Source organism: Betta splendens, chromosome 2 (assembly GCF_900634795.4).
Source record: "Betta splendens chromosome 2, fBetSpl5.4, whole genome shotgun sequence".
Classification (NCBI taxonomy): domain Eukaryota; kingdom Metazoa; phylum Chordata; class Actinopteri; order Anabantiformes; family Osphronemidae; genus Betta; species Betta splendens.
Window position 1 is genome coordinate 14,119,130 of NC_040882.2, and position 18,480 is coordinate 14,137,609.

General features: G+C 49.2%; 3 protein-coding genes across 4 annotated transcripts in view; all 3 read left to right on the forward strand.

The window, feature by feature from the left end:
- kdm6ba (lysine (K)-specific demethylase 6B, a) overlaps positions 1-8,651 on the forward strand; it is a 64,395-nt gene extending 55,744 nt beyond the window's left edge. The window contains exons 16-28 of the mRNA XM_029142557.3: positions 66-638; positions 796-4,280; positions 4,392-4,518; positions 4,740-4,845; positions 4,999-5,204; positions 5,314-5,414; positions 5,499-5,567; positions 5,656-5,804; positions 5,880-5,994; positions 6,083-6,270; positions 6,349-6,490; positions 6,578-6,704; positions 6,798-8,651. Of these exons, the coding sequence (XP_028998390.2) occupies positions 66-638; positions 796-4,280; positions 4,392-4,518; positions 4,740-4,845; positions 4,999-5,204; positions 5,314-5,414; positions 5,499-5,567; positions 5,656-5,804; positions 5,880-5,994; positions 6,083-6,270; positions 6,349-6,490; positions 6,578-6,704; positions 6,798-6,992 (5,583 nt within the window). The 3' untranslated portion in view covers positions 6,993-8,651. The remainder of the gene's footprint in view (positions 1-65; positions 639-795; positions 4,281-4,391; positions 4,519-4,739; positions 4,846-4,998; positions 5,205-5,313; positions 5,415-5,498; positions 5,568-5,655; positions 5,805-5,879; positions 5,995-6,082; positions 6,271-6,348; positions 6,491-6,577; positions 6,705-6,797) is intronic.
- Positions 8,652-11,524: 2,873 nt separating this feature from the next.
- tmem88b (transmembrane protein 88 b) lies at positions 11,525-14,974 on the forward strand. Of its 2 annotated transcripts, none has more exons than XM_029142594.3 (3): positions 11,525-11,971; positions 12,480-12,884; positions 14,320-14,974. In XM_029142594.3, exons 2-3 carry the CDS (start codon positions 12,486-12,488, stop codon positions 14,602-14,604), a joined length of 684 nt encoding a protein of 227 aa, XP_028998427.1. In that variant the 5' UTR covers positions 11,525-11,971; positions 12,480-12,485; the 3' UTR covers positions 14,605-14,974. The 2 variants fall into 2 exon arrangements, with proteins under 2 accessions (XP_028998427.1, XP_028998428.1); XM_029142595.3 differs by lacking the exon at positions 11,525-11,971 and adding an exon at positions 12,000-12,254.
- A 1,154-nt stretch (positions 14,975-16,128) lies between these two features.
- On the forward strand, positions 16,129-18,467 carry si:cabz01076231.1 (calcium-binding protein 2). The gene is made up of 7 exons (XM_029142597.3): positions 16,129-16,190; positions 16,343-16,487; positions 17,363-17,393; positions 17,479-17,622; positions 17,701-17,810; positions 17,915-18,062; positions 18,162-18,467. The coding sequence occupies exons 1-7, from the start codon at positions 16,129-16,131 to the stop codon at positions 18,188-18,190; spliced, it is 669 nt and encodes a 222-aa protein (XP_028998430.1). The 3' UTR covers positions 18,191-18,467.
- Positions 18,468-18,480: the final 13 nt, after the last annotated feature.

Sequence of the window (18,480 nt, forward strand, 5' to 3'; positions counted from 1 at the left end):
GTTTTAACAGAATGAGTAATGTTTGCCATCACCCTGACCTTCCTACCTTCTTTTTTGGTTCACAGGAACCCAACGTACAGGGAATGGCTAACTACAGCCAGAAGTCCTCTTCTGCCCCCTTCTCCCCTGCAAACCTTTCTCCTCCATCAAACTCATCTCCAAGGGGCTACAAGCAGAATTGTGCTCCAAACCTTCAGAAAGATACATACAAACCTCAGGCTGTAAACCATCGGTCCCCTCACTCCTCCTACCCCAGCCCCAAAGTGGGGCCAGCTCCGCCCTGCCAGGCTATGGAACCCCACGGTCCCCAAAACCAGAGAGGCCCTCTCACTGGGGGCCAAGGTGGCAGCCAAGCTACCTCTCACATGGCATCTACCCCAGCCAGAGGGGACAGAAATCCACACCTGCATACCCAGTCAGCACCAGCAAACCCTCTGGCAACCAGCAGCAGCAGCAGCAACAACAGCAGTGTGCCTTATAGTCACTTCCAGCCTCACCCGGGGCTGGGGCACCAGGGTCCCACTCGCCGCCCTCCCCCACCTCCTGCTGCCAGCAGCAGTACCTCAGTACCTCAGCAACAGCAAAGCGGGCCCCACGAGGCCTGGAGATACCAGAGTAAACCCAGCAGTCACTCCTTGGTAAGATTTTTTTTAAATTTCTATTCTTGCTTTTAATTTTAGTCGTTTGACAGAACGCAACTGTTTTCCGTGAACAAGCCTTAATTTTGTTGACATTGATTGTTGTTTAGTTCAGTTACAGGGATGGTGATATTCTTTGTTCTGCATGTTTTCCCAGGAGTCAGGCATCTACAGGCCTCCAGGACTGCTACCTCAGCATCATCATCATGTCAACCATCCTCTGCCCTCAACCAACTCCACCCGAGCACCTGTCATTACCCCTAATGTCCCCATATCCCAGGCATCCTGCTCAGTTGGCCGCTATAGGAACAGCGGCTCTAGTGGCGTAGAGACCACATCCCCCCCTGCTGGGGGCTCTGTGAGCAATGGCAGCATTAAGGACAACAGGCAACGAGGACACGAGCCAGTAAATCAGACCTCAACCAGCACAGTTACTAGACCCACTGCACAGATGGATGCGCTGCTGCAGCGAGATAATCACAGAGGCCCAAGTCTCATGACAAAACAGCCCAACCCCAAGAGGTCACCCCAACCACAAGAACAGGAACCCACCAAATCCCATTGCACAAATGAGAGGAGCTCATACTACACCCAGTCTAAAGTAGAGCAACATTCTCCCTTTTCCGCATCTTCTTTGTTTTCCTCAGGGCTCCAGGGAGCAGCGGACAGAGTAATGACAAGCAGACTTTCAAACCCACCCCCGAACCCTGCTCCTCCCTGCTCTGTCAGCTCATCCAATGCAAGCCTCTCCTCCAGTCGGAACCATCAGCGGGACTCTGCCTCCACACAGATGTTCTCTCAGTCCCATCTCTGTCCACCAGGTCCATCCTCTGTAACCCAGTCCATTGAAGAGGCTCTAGACAAGCTTGATGCCGAGTTAGAGGGACACATGCAAGCAGAGGAAAGGAGAAAGAGAGATAAAGAGGAGCTAGAGAGAAAAATCAGAGAAGAGGAGAGACTGAAGCGAGAGCTGGACATGAGACAAAAGCAAGAGGAGGAGAGGAAAAGGAAGGAGCTTGAGGTAGAGAGAGAGAGGAAAAAGAGAGAACTCGAAAGACAGGAGGAGGAGAAGAGAAGAAGAGAGCGGGAGAGAAAGGAGCAGGAAAGGAAACGGAGGGAAGCCCAAAGGCTGGAGGAAGAAAGGAAAAAGAGAGAGTGGGAGAAAAAGGAGCAGGAGAGAAAGAAGAGAGAGTCAGAGAAAAAGGAGGAGGAAAAAAAGAAGAGAGAAGCAGAGAGGATGGAGAGAAACAAAAAAGAACTGGAGAGGCAGGAGGAGGAAAAGAGAAAGCAGAGAGAGCTGGAGAGGAAACGCCGGGACGAGGAGAAAAAGAGCATGGAGCCTGAGAAGAAGGAGGACGTGTGTGATGCAAAAGGCAGAGAACAGGCAGCGATCGAAAGCCTGAAGAGACTGCTCTCCGGTGACGTTTCCTCAACGCCGCCACCTCCTCGCCTCTCCTCTGCTTCTGCACCTTCTTCGGCTCCTCCGCCCCCGGGTTCCCAGGCCTCGCCCCCCTACCCGTGGCTAAGCCGCGGGGGCGTGCTCCCCTCTCCACAGGGCCTCACCACCGCCGCCACCGCCCCTGCGGAGAGGCTGCGGCCGCCTCCTCTCACGCCTCAGACGGACTACGCCAGGGAAAAGCAGCGGCAGCGGGAGATGTGGAGCAGCCACGGCGGAATGACATTCAGCCCAGCAACACACAATACCTCAGGAACGCACCAGCATGTGTACCCCCACAAACCCCCAGCGATGCAAGCTGCACCTAATCAACCCAAAGACTCGGCCAAGGAGAGAGAGAGCGGCCAACACTCTGTCCCCACCCTGGCGCTCAGAGAGCCCCCCAGACTGTATCAGGCCTTCCCCAGAGAACCCCCCCCACCGCCGCCTTTATCCTCAGCCGGTCGACTCTTCAGCAAGCAGGTGTCTAAGGGCAGCCTGGAAAACGCCAGCAGCAGCTGCAGCACGGACTCCGACAGTGCACAGTTCGAGGAGGAGTCGTCGGAGTTGTCCACGCTGCTCCCCGACGGCCTGGCCAACATCATGGCCATGCTGGACGAGTCCATCAAGAAGGAAGAGGAGATGTACAACAGCGAGAAAACCGGCCCCACAGGTCTCCTGGAGAGCTTTTCTCCCAGCGTCCCACCCGTCAAGAACTACCTGTGCGCCCCGGACCTTATTCCAGCAACAAAGCATCAGCCCAACCAGGAGGAGTTCGCATCCAACCCCCATTCCAGCCCCCCGGTGCTCAGTCGCCAAGGCTCCCTGGCGTCCCCCTGCAGCCGGACGTCGTCTCTCAATGAGGAGGACGAGGACTACTTGAAACCGTTCCCGAACGTCCCCAAACAGTCGGTGGACATGAAAATGGGAGTAGCCAACACCAACTACCGCCACAGTGACCTGGCTAAACTCTATGGGCTCCCCGAGCAGACGAAAAGCGAGGCTGACGAGGACGACGAGGACGAAGATTCGGAGACGCCGTCCTGTTCCCCTCCACCCCAGAGACCCCACCTCCACCAGACGGGGGTTAATAGTATGTTCAAATCGCTGGCCACGGTTCTAGAGAGCCAGAAGTATGCGTACAGAGGTGGGCCCTTTGGGAGGCCTCCTCCATCCGCACTGGTTGGGGTCAAATATTCCTCTTCACTGTCACTGGGCCCGGACATTTGCCGCCAACAGCAAGGTGGTTCCCCGACATCAGATTCGACAAACCCACCATTCAGTCCAGCCACTGCCCCTTCGAAGTCCTCCTCTCTGCTGGAGGATGGAAAATTAAAAATAGAGGATGAAGATGACTGGAGGGATGAGGAGGAGACGACAGAGGACCTGATCAGTTCCATCAAGAAGGAGAGGAGTCCTACTGTGAAGCCCATCCGGGTGGTCAAGGAGGAGCAAAGGCTCCTGACCATCTCGGAGTCTTCTCTGGCCGAGCTGGGCAAGAGCTGCGAGGTCATCCTCAGTCGACAGTCGCTTTCTAGCAAGAGCTCCCATGATAAACCACACAGTCACGGCAAAGTGGGCGACAGACACAAGCCCGAAAAAGTGAAGGAGCGCAAAGATAAAGACAGACACAAGGACAGGGAGAGGGAGAAAGAGAAGAAGAGGAAGCACAGCCACAGCAAGAAGCACGAAGAAAGGAGGGAGAAGAAACACCGAGACAAGAGGGACGACCTGGCCTTTTCCTCCTCGTCCTCGTCTTCTACCCATTCCAGCTCCGGCCACAAGCGGCACAAGGACGGCAAGGTCCACAAAAAGGACCGCAGGATTCTGGGCGACCTCAACCTCCAGAGCAAAGACCGGCCTGAGAAGAATGCGAACGAATGCGACGCGGATAAAAGGAAACGGAAGGAGGCCTCCGGCGCTGGGTCCTCGGGCGAAGGCGAGCACGCGGAGTGGAGCTCGAGGAGTTCGGGGGATCGATCTGAGCACAACAACGGGCCCGAGTCCGGTTCTTCGCTGGGGTCCACAGACTTCATGAAACTGAAGGCACTGTCGGACGGGCCGCCCAAGGAGCTGAAGATTCGCCTGATCAAAGTGGAGAGTGGGGACAGAGAGACATTCATCGCGTCTGAGGTGGAGGAGAAGAGAATCCCACTGGAAGAGATCAGCATAAAGAACACTGCCAGTGAAATCATCAGAGCCTGCAAGTAAGTAAAGTCCAGGAAGGCATATTAGGCTTCTTATTTCAGGTGTGCCACGGATCTGGATGTTTACATTAAAGCTGTGTTTGACGCCGTCATCTCGCTGTTCGTGTTTAGGGCAGCCAGAGTCAAAGGGAAGTTCAAGGAGTCCTTCCTGCTCCCGGCCTTCTCTGTGAAGCCGATCATGAAGTCGGAGGAACCCATTCCTAGAGAGAAGCTCAACCCACCTACACCCAGCATCTATGTACGTGCACCCTCACACAGTGCACCACATGTCCATGTGTAGCTTCACAGTGTCTGCTTCAAGCAAATCCAATACAAACTTAGCTAAGAAAGGACAAATGCATTTGATTGTGGAAATAACATATTCTTTCTAGTAACCTCATGACGTTCAGACATTGACAGGTGGAGCATGCCGCCCCCTTGTGGTGAGTCATTGCCGACTGACATGAATTGTCTTTGCAGCTGGAGAGTAAGAGAGACGCCTTCTCCCCCGTGCTGCTGCAGTTCTGCACAGACCCCAAGAATCCTGTAACTGTGATCAGAGGCCTGGCTGGATCTTTACGCCTCAGTAAGTTTATGCTTCTAGGTTGACACGTTATGTTTCATTCAATTGCATATTCAAGCCATGCTGCCCATTTATATTAGCCCAGTACTTTGGTTTATTAGAGACAGATGTTAACTCCCTCTGAAGCTTGTTGTTAATGCTCACTTTTGTTTTTAGACCTTGGACTGTTTTCTACGAAATCACTGGTGGAAGCTAACGCAGATCAGGCGGTGGAGGTGAGGACTCAGGTGCAGCAGCCTGCTGACGAGAACTGGGATCCCAGTGGGAAAGGTCAGACATGGCCCTGTGAGAGCAGCCGCTCCCACACCACCATAGCGAAGTACGCCCAGTACCAGGCCTCCAGCTTCCAGGAGAGTCTGCAGGTACGCAACACCACCCCTGATCGATGCTTTCCCCTGACTCCAGTTCTCCACGTGCTAATCAGCCTGCAACCTGTCGTATGATCCAACTCACAAACATTTTCGCCTTCAGGAGGAGAAAGGCAGCGACGAGGAAGACGATGAGGACGAAGAGAAAAAGCCACTAAACATTTCTGATCCTTCCAGCAGAGACATCACTAAAGACGGCAACAGGTAAAGACACATGAAGACATGTAATAAAACACTCTTCTGCTTTTGTTATTAGTAGTAATACGTTGAACTCCTTCTATTCTGTAGTGGGGAGCAGAAACCAGTGGGGAAGATCATCAAGTTTGGCACTAACATTGACCTCTCGGATCCCAAGAGGTGAGTTGTTACCATAGCGACGTTCGCTGGCCCCTCGGCCTCAGCAGCTGCAGCCTCATGGAGGTCTTAACCTGCTCCTTGCGCTCAGGTGGAAGCCTCAGCTGCAGGAGCTGCAGAAGCTGCCGGCGTTCATGCGTGTGGCGTCCAGCGGGAACATGCTGAGCCACGTCGGACACACCATCCTAGGCATGAACTCCGTCCAGCTCTACATGAAGGTTCCAGGGAGCCGGACTCCTGGTAAGACACGGCATCAAGAGCATCACAAACGTCATGACTGAACATGGCGTCTGAATGGAAGCTGTTATTTAACAGGGCACCAGGAGAACAATAACTTCTGCTCGGTAAACATCAACATTGGTCCTGGAGACTGCGAATGGTTCTCCGTCCATGAGGACTACTGGCAGGCCATCAATGACTTCTGTGAAAAGTGAGTAGATGGCGCTAGCTTTGAGGAGGCCTGTAGAAATGACCTTGGGTCATTAACCAGGCTGTCTCCTCTGATGTCTTGCTTCCAGGCATGGGGTGGACTATCTGACGGGGTCCTGGTGGCCGGTGCTGGAGGACCTCTACAACGCCAACATCCCCGTGTATCGCTTCATCCAGCGGCCTGGAGACTTGGTGTGGATCAATGCCGGAACCGTTCACTGGGTTCAGGCCGTGGGCTGGTGCAACAACATTGCCTGGAACGTGGGACCCCTCAATGGTAAAGAGCTCGGCATGTAGCGAGCGGACGGACGAGGAGCACGCCGTTCCTCAACCGTTGTCTCCGGTGTGTCTTCAGGTTACCAGTACCAGCTGGCCCTGGAGCGCTTCGAGTACAATGAAGTGAAGAAGGTCAAGTCCATCGTCCCCATGATTCACGTGTCCTGGAACGTGGCCCGAACTGTTAAAGTCACCGACCCAGACACTTACAGGATGATGAAGTGAGTACGGGTGTTTAAAGGATATGTTTAGGGGATAATTGTACCCTGAAAGCATTTAATGGCATCTGTACATCACCCACCCGACAGACACTGCCTGCTGCAGTCCATGAAGCACATCCAGATCCTGCGAGACCAGCTGGTGTCTGAAGGCAAGAAGATCTCCTATCAGAGTCGGGTCAAGGACGAACCTGCCTACTACTGCAACGAGTGCGACGTAAGCAGCTCCACTCTGTCCCAGCACACGCTGACCTAAACTCATACTGTTTGATGGGCGTCTAAAACGAGACCCTCCCGTCCTCTGCCACAGGTGGAGGTGTTCAACCTGCTGTTCGTAACGAGCGAGAACAACAGCAGGAAGACATACGTGGTTCACTGTGAGGACTGCGCTCGCCAGCGGAGCCCCAACCTGAACAACGTGGTGGTGCTGGAGCAGTACCGCATGGAGGAGCTCATGACGGCCTACGACTCCTTCAGCCTGGTGAGCGCGGCCCTGGCGCCGTAGCGGCGCCGTCCAGCTCGCGGCCGAGCCCCCCCCCCCGTCGGCACCTCCAGCCCACAACTAATGCCCCTGTGTTTGTCTCAGCAGGCGCCCCCCTCCTTGCGGTGACGGAGGTCCCCCCTCCTCCATCCTCTCAGCCATAACCAAAACGCCTGCCAGGCAGGACAAACAGCAGTTTCACTTTGGGTTTCAGCTTCACGTTTCGTTATTTAAAAAGACTTTTGCTACAACTACTGCTAATACTTGCCGATTAGCCAGTTGAATAAGTTTACTCATTACTGTTTACAGAGAAAAACAAAAACAAACAAAATGTAAAAAAAAAAAAAAAACAAGCTGCCAATAAACTTTCAAATGGTGCTTTCAAATAGAAACCCTGGCAACGTGATGTTGAGAACCAGGGCACAGGTGGTGCTGCCGCTGAACAAACGGTGCAGAGGAGGTCGTGGCTTCAGTGGCGCCTTTCTGTCGGTCCCAGAACAAACGTTCTGTTGTCTTGAATACTGAAATTTGTACATGCTGTTTGAAATTTTTGTGGGGTGCTGTCTTTTTTTAAGATAACTTATTGTTTTGTTTTGTTTTCTAAACTAGATCATCCTAGATATATACCACATTGGCCTTGTATTTAGAAAAGAGAGAAAATGAAAAATACTAATAACAGAGATATGAACATTTTTCTAAAGCATTAAGAATTTAAAAAATACAATTGTTTGGAATGCTTCAAAACATACGGGTTTACCAACTTTGGTTGTTTTGGGGGGATTTCATTAGACTTTCAGCTTCTTGTATTTGTTGTAAATCTTGTGTTTTTATGAATTTTACTTTTGTTTTCTCCTTCACTCGTCACAGTTTCTATTAATTTGGTCCATCTCTATATGACCTCTTGAAAGATCAATGTCACATGGTGTTTGTGTTGTACCTGTTTCGTTCGAATATGCAGATTTAGTACTTTCTGGATTTTTTTCGTCTTTTTTTGCATTGTACATTAATTTAAAATGTTTGCTCTATTTATTGGATATCAACGTTCTCCCCTTTTTTTAATAGGGTTGTACAATTTTGCGATATTTTTTTTTCTTCATTTTTTATGGTGACTGATTGCTCTGTAAGAAATGAAAGATGGGGTTTGTGTGTCGGCAGGATTGGAGGCTGCTGTTTCTCTGGTGCTTGCCTCGCGACTCTTGCCTTTCTCTCCTGATATATATGAAATGATATCTTTATCTTGAATATAACGCCACCTTTCCTGTAGATGATAGACACACTGCTCATTTAGAGATGACTAATGGAATGCTGTGTTTGTATGCTTATTAAGGAAAAACATTTTTCCAAAGGGTTTTGAGAATTTTTTTTATGATGTAGGGACTTTTAGACGAGATTTTATGATATTATCTGTTGAATATGATAATGGGATAGATGGTGCTAAATGTTCTCTTTGAACAACCTTTTTTCTGTTTGTGTTCTTAAAATGAGAATTATATTTTTCCTGTTGCAATATTACCTTACCCCTTTTTCTTCTCTTTGTGGTCATTTATTTATAACTGCACTGTTTAGAGAATCCACACAGGCATACTTGCAAACACACAGACACACCAAACTGAGCCAGCCTTGTCTTAAACACTTGTGAATTTGTGTGACATTACTATTAATAAACGCTTTTTGATAAATCCAGCATCGTATCGGAGCTGTCTGTGTTTTGTGTGTAAGATGTTGAAATATTCCTCTTTTAGAGCTCAAATATGACAAATATTGTAAAACACTGTATGAATAACCTGTCAAATGTGAAAATGGGTGGAAGTGTTTTCTATTTTAAACCTGTAAATGTCCTATAAAAGTGTCCACTAGGGAGTCACCAGACTAGAATTATTTATCAGGGTCAGAAATGGCAGCAGACCAGTAGCTGTATATACATAACTTGGCTCATGAACATCACCCATCTAACTGTCATACAACCTTACAAACTCTTAAAAACCTTAAAAACTCACGGCTCACTTTATTTTTGCGTGTTATCCACTCGGTAACCGGTCACATCCTTCAGCTTTGACAAATGCTTGGCACGACGTGGCGATTCCCGTCTCCAACCTCGACTTGCTTTTGTTCGGCAAGCATGTGGGAGTCAGAAGCAGAGTTTCCATTTACACATCAGCATCCAGGGCAAACTAAGGAAGGAGATTGTTCAAGCAGAAAAACTTTACACACAGCGGAGCAGGAAATAGCAGCAAGATGTAATAAGACTTCAGTTTCCTCACTGATAATTCAGCAGGGAGTGAAAAACAGGTCCAAGCTCTCACACACAACTACAGCATGAATGTTGAATGAAAGTGCCTGGGACACGGTTTAGATCTGTGCTTATGTTAAACTGGTAATCAAAATAATACATTCATTACAAAGCCTTTTTCATAGTAACTTATATGTATCAACAAAGAAGTTGAGTTCTACTAAGTTTGAAGTGTGAGGAAATTTTCACTGCCTAAAGGTATTTTTACTATATATTACTAAATCAGTGAGTGAGCGTTCTCTGTTAAAACAGTGTCTCATCACCTGCTGCAGGTCATTGAAAACTCAAACTTCAGAGCATAGCAGATTATGCTATGACTCTTTTTTTTGACCATATTAAACTGACATTTTTTTCAATCACACTCTATGACATTTTTTTGATGACTTACTATATGATTATGCCTTTTTCATCACATACCATAACGTTTTCCATCACACCACAACCTTTTTTGACGACGTACTACTGTATATTATGACACTTTTTTATGACATATTAGTATGTCAAAAGTTTCAGAGTATAGTATGTGATGGAAATGGTAGTATGTAGTATTTCACTATGGCTCTTTTTGACAACATAGTATGACACTTTTTACACAAAAAGCTTTACTGTGACCCTCTCTTTTTGTGTGATACTACTGCATATACTATGACACTTTTTTGAGCGTGTTGTAAAAGTCTGAGGTGAAAAAAGGGTCATAGTATAATATGTGATAAAAAAAAGAAAACACATTTTCTAGGGACTGTCTGTGGGCCATGAGCCGCCAGTGTTCTCAGACAGAGACCATCAACAGGTCAGCATGTCCGCAGGTCAGGCTGGAGGCCTCAAGGCCAGAGGAGGGACGGAGCCCGACATGACACACTGAAGGAAATCCTGCTTCAAGCCACACAGGAAGTCCGCCCGTCCGTCCGTCCGTCCGTCTGTCCACCGCACGGCACTCAGGTGACGAGAACAACAAACCGCCAGCTGCCCAATCACAGCCTTCATGGGCCGCAGTAATGATGGAGAAAACTTTGAAGTCTGTGCGCTCTGCCCAGAAAAAGCTCGGCATGAAAGAGAGATTGGACTGTGATGAAACCACAGCATGAGATGACTCTTCACCAGCATCTATAGATTATATCCGTATATAAAAAGGGTCTGTAACAATAAAAGCGGGACGTCATGGGGACCAAAGGAGGAATAAATAAACAGTGCAAGCTCAAAGCAGAGGAAAAGGGATCAGACAGGACCAATTACTGAGCTGATGCTGTGATCCTTTATCGTTCAACTGATTACAGCCGTCCTCCAATTCCTTCCAGGCCTGTGTACCAGAGGATCTGAGCTTTCATCTACGCCACGGCTCGAACTAGTACACGCAAACTGTGCGGAGTGAGGCCTCCTGTTTGCTTCCAAAACATCTTCTAGGTAAAGCTCCAACTAAACAGCTAAACTACGGTTCTCATCACTCCTCCGTTCTTCTCTGCCAGACAAACCAAGTAAGATCGATCAGGGCCAAGCAGTGCCCCACTCCACCCAACCATCCTACGCCCCCCCCACACACCACTTAACAATAATTAATAAAGGACATGTAAGGACAAATAATTACAAGCAATAAGGCACAGAATCCTCTAGTCACATACAGCAGGCATAATTAAACCATTGAAATGCTCCACATTAGGTTTGTGAAGCACATTTGTACAAAAACAACAAGAAGTAATATTACTACTGCGCATTTATAGAGCAAATTGCCACAACAATTACTGTGTTATTAAGATGGTATTTTAGATTACGATGCAGGACACAGCAGGAAGAGGGCGTCGTTTCCAGGTTTTTAGAAAACGCTGGCGGTAACTTGAAAACTAAATCCTGCTATTCTTCACTCAAAGCAGTGCCTCCGTGTTAAATCAAGTACACTGTGGTGTTGATAGAAATGAGAAATTAACACAATTAAGTAGATGCCAGCTATTTACTCAAAATGCAGATAAAGCACGGTAACATGCAGCCTGGTTTAAAAATCACTGATCTGAGTGTGGTGAAGGTGTAAAAGTGTGATGAACACAGCAGGATTTGGCCTCGCTGCTATTCCAAACTCACCGAGGCCAACTGCTTCTCCGTTTTCTCCTCTTCTGAACCTTAATTTAACCAACCGCAGGGTCTCAGTGTGACCCCACAGCGCGCCACGCCCAGCCCCCACTGCAAGCGGGCCGGGGCGAGAGGGGGTGAGCATGTCCTGGATATGAGAGGTGGAATGCGTGTGCTGAGAGGAGCTGGAGGAAGGCAGGGGGGCGATAAGCCTGTGGGTGGAGAGAAAGTGGGATGGATGCAGGGAGTGAGGGAGGGGGAGGGAAGGAGAGAGTAGGCGCTGTGGACACGACTAAGTGAAGTGAGGGGGGTGAAAAGAGGAGGGCAGGCCAAAGTTTGACATACATAAGACAAAGAGCACAGTGATTGGGAGTGGAGTCGTCCAGGAGCCGCCGAGGCAGAAGTAGCTCTCTGCACAACACAACGGAAAGCTCGGCATTGGAGCAGAAAGTGGGCGGCTGCTCTGGGACGGTGGAGGGAAGAAGCAGCAGGGGAAGAGGCTGCAGGAAGCCGGCATACCGACGCAGATAAGGCTCCACCAGCGCAGAGCCGGGGGTCCGCGGGGGGAGAACGTGTGTCTGGCAGGACTGACCCGAGGAGCGGCCCCGACCCGGAGGACGAACGGCGACGGCTCCAGCGAGCGCCACAGCACAGCGTGAGTACACGAGCACACCTTCAGGAAGGTCTGCAGGGCAAAAGAACGCAACACAGGCAGGTTTCTACGAAGCAAATGCGTCTGAAGCCTTGGGAGAGACATGAAGGTTTGTTTCATTAGCTGGTAGAAGAGTAGAAAATGGCCGAGCGCCATAAGCTGCATCATCTGCAGCTTAGGAATGAATGGACCCGGTTCCATCCACAGGAAAAGCTTCAGCTCGTCCTCTTTGTATCCGCTGGTTCCGAGCAGCGACGCAAACGGCAGATTCTACTAAGACAATAAGGTGAGCGGTGACTCCAAGGGGTTTTCAGTAGCAGGCACGCTGATCAATGCCACAGGCAGACGTGTGCTGCCAGCTCTTCCTGCGTGACCTCCCACCTTCACAACAATGGGCGACGCGCGTGACAAACAGACGCGCCAGCGCCGAGGAAGAGTTGAATCACGGCTGCAGCGTCTTTCGGCGGAAGCTGCATTCGTTCCGTCTGAGCGTTTGGTTCTTGTCCCTCAGCTCGCCATGAGTTCCACTGGCACCCTGGAGAAGGGGGCCCACCACCAGGCCCTGGACCTGTCTGAGGAGCTGCCCCCTCACCACCACCACCACCACATCAACCACCAGCAGCACCTCCTCCACTCCAACTCTCTGGCCTCCACGGCTGCTGTGGGCGGAGGCAGGGAGACTCCGTCGCGCGCGGTGGTGCCGCCTCCCTATTTCGCGGCCGAGAGCGCCGGCGGGGGCAGCGAGGCCCCCCTGGAGCTGAGGGGCTCGCTGGACTGCTGGGCCTGCTCGGTGCTGGTGACCGCCCAGAACCTGGTGATTGCCGCCATCAACGCCTGCCTCGCCGGGCTGGTGTTCGGCACCATCCTGACACCGGCCATCGTCATGGTGGTGTTTGGCTTCCTGTGCCACTCTACGGTAAGAAGTGATGCCCCTGCTTTAGACTCCATTATTTGCTCGGCGACATCAGGACAACAGCCAAAGTTGAGGCCAAGAGAAGACGTTTTCATGTTGGCAAGAATAAATGTTTACACACAAATTTGCTATATCTAAACAGAACATTAGCGAGATGCTAGATCCCTTTCTCCAGAACCTCAAAGTCCTAATCTGGTGACTTTGATCCGTGGGTTTGAAGCAGCTGTGCCTGGGGATGAGGGAGGGGTTTGGTTCAGTCGGTGCTGAGGGGCCTTCAGATCAGATAAGCCTGAACTTCTCTCAGATGCTGAAGCGATGGCGATCTGAAAGAGGGGCGAGGGAACGGGGTCCGGTCTCTGGGGGGGTCAGACGTGAAGCAAACGGTGAAAAAAAACACCTTAATATTCCATTAAAAGCGAGTCGTCCCCCCCCCCCCCCCCCCCCCCCCCAGAATCCTCTGTGCTTCCCCCAGTCCCTCGTTGTGCAGGCCTCATGTGACAGCAGCTTAGGAGGGATTAACCAGGAAAGAAAAGGCCTGAGAAGAACTGCAGAGAGGAGGCCGTCCTCACAGAGAGCAGGGAACCTGCAGGACGAGCCAGGGATCGGTGTCTGGGAGCCTCGTCCCCCGTTTCATGGGCGAAAACAAGCACCTGGCTCGCATCTGGAGCCGTGCACGAGGCCTCAGCGTGTCAAAACAAACACGGGCATATTTGTGAGCGTTATCTGCTCAAGTCCTCGCACTGCACCCTTCCTTCTGAAAGCATCTGCCCAACGCCATCCCTCCGCAGCCCTGCAGCTGCTGTTTGTCTATCTAGAAGGCTGTCACAACATTTCCACACAAAAACCTGAGCATTACTATTTAGTAAAAAGGAGCCTATAAGAAACAGAGCGGCGCCTCGTGCTACAATGAATTTCTCCCATCCGAGTTCACGCGGTCCTGCGAGCGCTTTCACTCCCTGCGTTCTCGCCGCGCACCGAGGCCGCTCCGCTTCATCCCTCACGGCTGATAAGGATGATTCAGGCCCGCTGTCCCACGCTCAGCCCCTGACCCGCCTCACCCCGCATCGCACTCCCCGCCGCCGCCGCTCGCCAACACGTGCACGCGCCAGGGAGCGCGTCGAGGCGCGAGATGCGACGCCTCCGCGGCGCTGGGTTTCTCAATATTTGGTGCAGGTTCCGCCTCGGAACGCGCGGGTCGGGCAGACGGAGTGGAGCGTTAAGACGACCAAGTGGTGTCTGTCATCACCTCGGAACTCGCATACCACATAAAGCACGTCACCCCCCGTCCTTATCGAGCCGTACGTAAACATTTAAAGCCCCAACAAAACTGAATAGAAAACCTGTCGTCCAACCTGAAGGATCTGACCTTCGACCTCCATCTGAAAACAGGACTAACTCACTTTCTTGATGCCTCTTCTCTCTCCCCCGGCCGCCGCAGGTCCGCCCTCACGGCGCCACCCCCTACTGCTCGGACCTGCTGACCGACGGAGGCTGCGTGGCGCTGCTGGTGGTGGGCTTCCTCCTGGTCACCCCCCTGCTGGTGCTGGCGCTGGCCGCGTACTGCCGCCTCGCCCGCCACCTCCAGCTGGGCCTGTGCTTCATCCCGTACAGCCGCGCCGTGTACAAGAACCTGCCGGCCACTCAGCACCGGGGCCTGGGCACCGGCTGCTGCGGCGGACGAGACGGAGCCGACGGCAGCGGGAAGGGGAAGGTCTGGGTGTGAGGAGGACGAGGTTATAGGGAGAATGTGAACGAGACCATCAATTACTGCAGCAAAGCAGCAGCCTGGAAGACAAATCTCACTGTAATGAGTAGTTGAGCAATGTTACTGATGAAGTCTGACTGGAAGGAAGAAAAACGCTAAACTGCAGCATCTTATCTGACCTGCATACAACCTCAACTTTCCTCACAGGAAACAGGAAAACTGAAAATAGTTCACCTCACTAAAGGTTGTATTGTCACTGAACAGAAGCGTATGTTATCACGTGCATGTTATAAACAAACATTTGTCTAGTGTAGTTTTCTCTTAAGCAAACTGTGACTGTTATTTCTTGTAATAATTCATTTTTATAAATACATTTATAAATCAATAATACGTGTTCTGGTGTCAGCTGGAGTCGAATCTGTCCAGCGTGAGCTGTGGAAAGGAAATGGTTCTGTCTCATTGCTCACAGGTAAAGACCAACAAACTGAGCTCGGTACCAGCCGACATAAAAGCACATGCCGGAGCTTTTCCATGGAAACGTTCTCTTTTGTTAAAGGTGCCGCTGTCTGCACAAAACTGGCTTTTGACTCACTGCCAGATTTGCAAAATACCTCCAGAGGTTTGACTGTTGTATAAACATTAAAAATTGATCTAGAGAGTTACCACAGTGACAGTACAGATAAATAAGATAAATGAGTACTGATAAGGTAGGAAAGCGCTGCAACATCCTGTTTAATCCACACTGAGCTGACAAAGGCTTGACAGTGTGGTTCAAGTCGCCCCCACGTGGCCAAAGAGAAGAACAACAGGTGACACAAAAACAAACACAAAGACACAGCTTTCTTTGGCCTTAATGTGACTGACACTATAAATAAACTTTTTTGTTTAATAGTTTAAGATTATGGTTTTATAGTTTTTTTGATCTCTTCTACAACAGACTCTGATAGAAGTTAGGGGTCGACAGAGAATGCATGTGACAGAGAAATGTTGCTGAAATCAATACACTAAAGGAGTCAAGTATCAACTGCTGCATGTTCAGAACAGGATACTGCAATGAAAACTGGTAAAAGGTTCTTAACAAGCTGCACACACATGCAAGGGTGGTGAGATCAAGAAAAAGAAGAGATATTCAGCAGGAGTGTTCTTATTTTAAAAGATGCAGTATTGTCCCAAAGTATACTGGGCAGTGTCTAATTGTTACAAGAGTCTTTATGTAATTTGTACCAGCTGGGTTTGAAAATGCAGAATGTGACCTAAAGGTCAAGTTGGAAACAGCCGCTTCACGTTTTGCTCTCTAATCATTGGCTGTGTGTTCAGCAAAGCATTTACCTGCTAAGCCTCTGTGAGTGAAGGAGGTCAAGAAGAGGAGGAGAAAACACAGGAGGCAAGAGAGCGCGGAGCGACTCACAACACAACAGGAGGAGGACGAGGACGACTGGAAATTCAGGTAAGGAACTGGATTTAAACTAGAGATGCTGGAAACAGGAAACAACCCTATGCTGTCAGTGATTCCACTGGCTGAACAATGTGTTGACCTACAGCATGTCCAAGGCAGCAGAGAGGACAGCTTCTACCACATCTGCTGATTCAGCCTCCACAGATGGGCAAGTTACCCCTCACTTGTTCTCCCCTCAGTCAGTCTGTAGTTTTGACCATCCAATCAGCACAAATGCATCGTTTTGTTGAATTATCCACAGTCACCTGCAGTTTACGCCTTTTGTGCTATTTAATGCTTGCGTTTTTTTCTATGTTTTAGAAAAGGGGAAATTTCAAAATCCGCAGATGCCTCACCATCAGGTTCAGTCTCTGAAACGCCCAAAAAGTCATCGAAGAAGTCCAAGAAAAACACTGAGAGTATGACAAAGGTCTACACGTCTGTGCTCAACAGCGTGTTTGGAGCAGTAAGTCACTCACACACACACCTCTCATGATGTGGACACACTGTGTAGATGAACCTTTGACGTGTGCTGGGTGAGAAATATAATCTTCATGTTTATTCTTCTTAACGCTGCTCCTCAGATCTTCTTGACTCCTGTCAGGTTAATTGAAAAACAGCACAATCTGTGTAGTAGAGGATTTATAGAAGAAAGACTAAAACACAGACACCTGCACAATACACCGAAAACTCATGCTCGTACTAGAACAGAAAATGTTCTGGAGTCAGAAGTGAGCAGGTGATGTGCTTGTTCCTGATCTGGAGCTGCTGTCACTAAGCCTGGTGTGTCTACAGTATTAGTGTCTCATTAGCTGGGGCTTAATGTCACATTTAATCAGGGTTATCCACATGAGAGGCACCTGCTGGATGCGACTGGAAAACACACAATGGACTCATTGTATATAAGAATTATTACATAGATACAACTTGTGGTGAGGTTCATGGCTGATGAACTAATAAACAAATAATTATTTACTCAAGGTCAAAATTTACTTTTTCAGCACTTGTGTAATTGGTGTCATCCAGTTATTAAAAAAATGAAAACAATTTGTGATTTTATCTTAATTTTTATAAATTAGCAACTAACCTCAACACAATTGTATTTCTCCAACACTCCTGCTCCTGCGTTGGTCCTCTATAAGTTATCAGCTTCTGATTTGTCTGAAAGTAAAAAAAAATTCCCATATGACACTGGGAAATGTGCAAATTCAGCAATCTTCACTCAATGTGTTAAAATGTTAAGAACTATTTAAATTACCCAGAAAATACAAGATATACATATAGATTTAGTTGGACTGAAAATATTTTTGTGAATGAAAACTGTGACATGTGTGATTGCAGGAGAGAGAATTGGCTCAGGCTGAGTTAGACGGTAAGTTTCATTTCTTCTGATTAATTGACCGATAATTACATAGCGTAAAATAACTTACCTGGCGCTCCTCTGAACTGCTCTGCAGAATTACAAGAGGCCTTCAAGGAGTTTGACTACGACCAAGACGGCTACTTGAACTACAAGGATGTTGCAGAGTGCATGAGGACCATGGGGTACATGCCCACAGAGATGGAGCTGCTGGAGATCGTCCAGCAGATTAAGATGAGAAGTGAGCGGACGAGATTCTCGGTTTAAACAAGTTGTTTGCTGATCATTACCTAGAGTCTGGCCTCTGTCCTCTCCACAGTGGGCGGCTTGATGGACTTCGATGACTTTATTGAGCTGATGGGACCCAGGATGATGGGCGAGACCGCTGACATGCTGGGCCTTAAAGAGCTACAGTCTGCCTTCCTACAGGTCAGTCAGAGACAATGAGAACAATTACTGCCTTTCACAGCGTTGGACAATTCACAGCAAGAATTGGCCAATGACCCGCTTTTCACCACACCCTGTCTCCAAAGTTTGACCTCGATGCAGATGGAAAGATCAACCAGGACGAGATGAAAGAGGCCGTGAAGACGCTGCTGGGGGAAAAGCTGAAGAAAGGAGAGTTAGAGGAGATTTTAAAGGAGCTGGACATTAACTCAGACGGGAACATTGACTTTGAAGGTGAGACCAGGACATTTGGGTCAAACAGAAACTGGGTCACATCAAATGATGCCCTAGTATCACTAACATACCTTTTACTTTCTCGTGTCCCCTCTTCAGAGTTCGTGATGATGCTCTCCATTCGCTAGCTGCTGGAAAATCACTGACCTACTCATACTTTTACTTCCCATTAATTAGTGAGCGAATGCAAGAATGCACAAACACTGTATTTACAATGTGTTGTATTTGTAATGAGTGAAGTCTTCATGTGCAACGTGTGCTAACCTGTAACAACTGTGTGAGCGATGATTGGCTGAAGATGCTGATGCTGTATGACTGCTGGGCCTGACATCAGCAATCAGTGTTACTTAAACCGATAAATGCACTTTGTTGTTTTGCTATTTTGTAATAAAGAAATCATTCTTGCACTCGTGTTTCT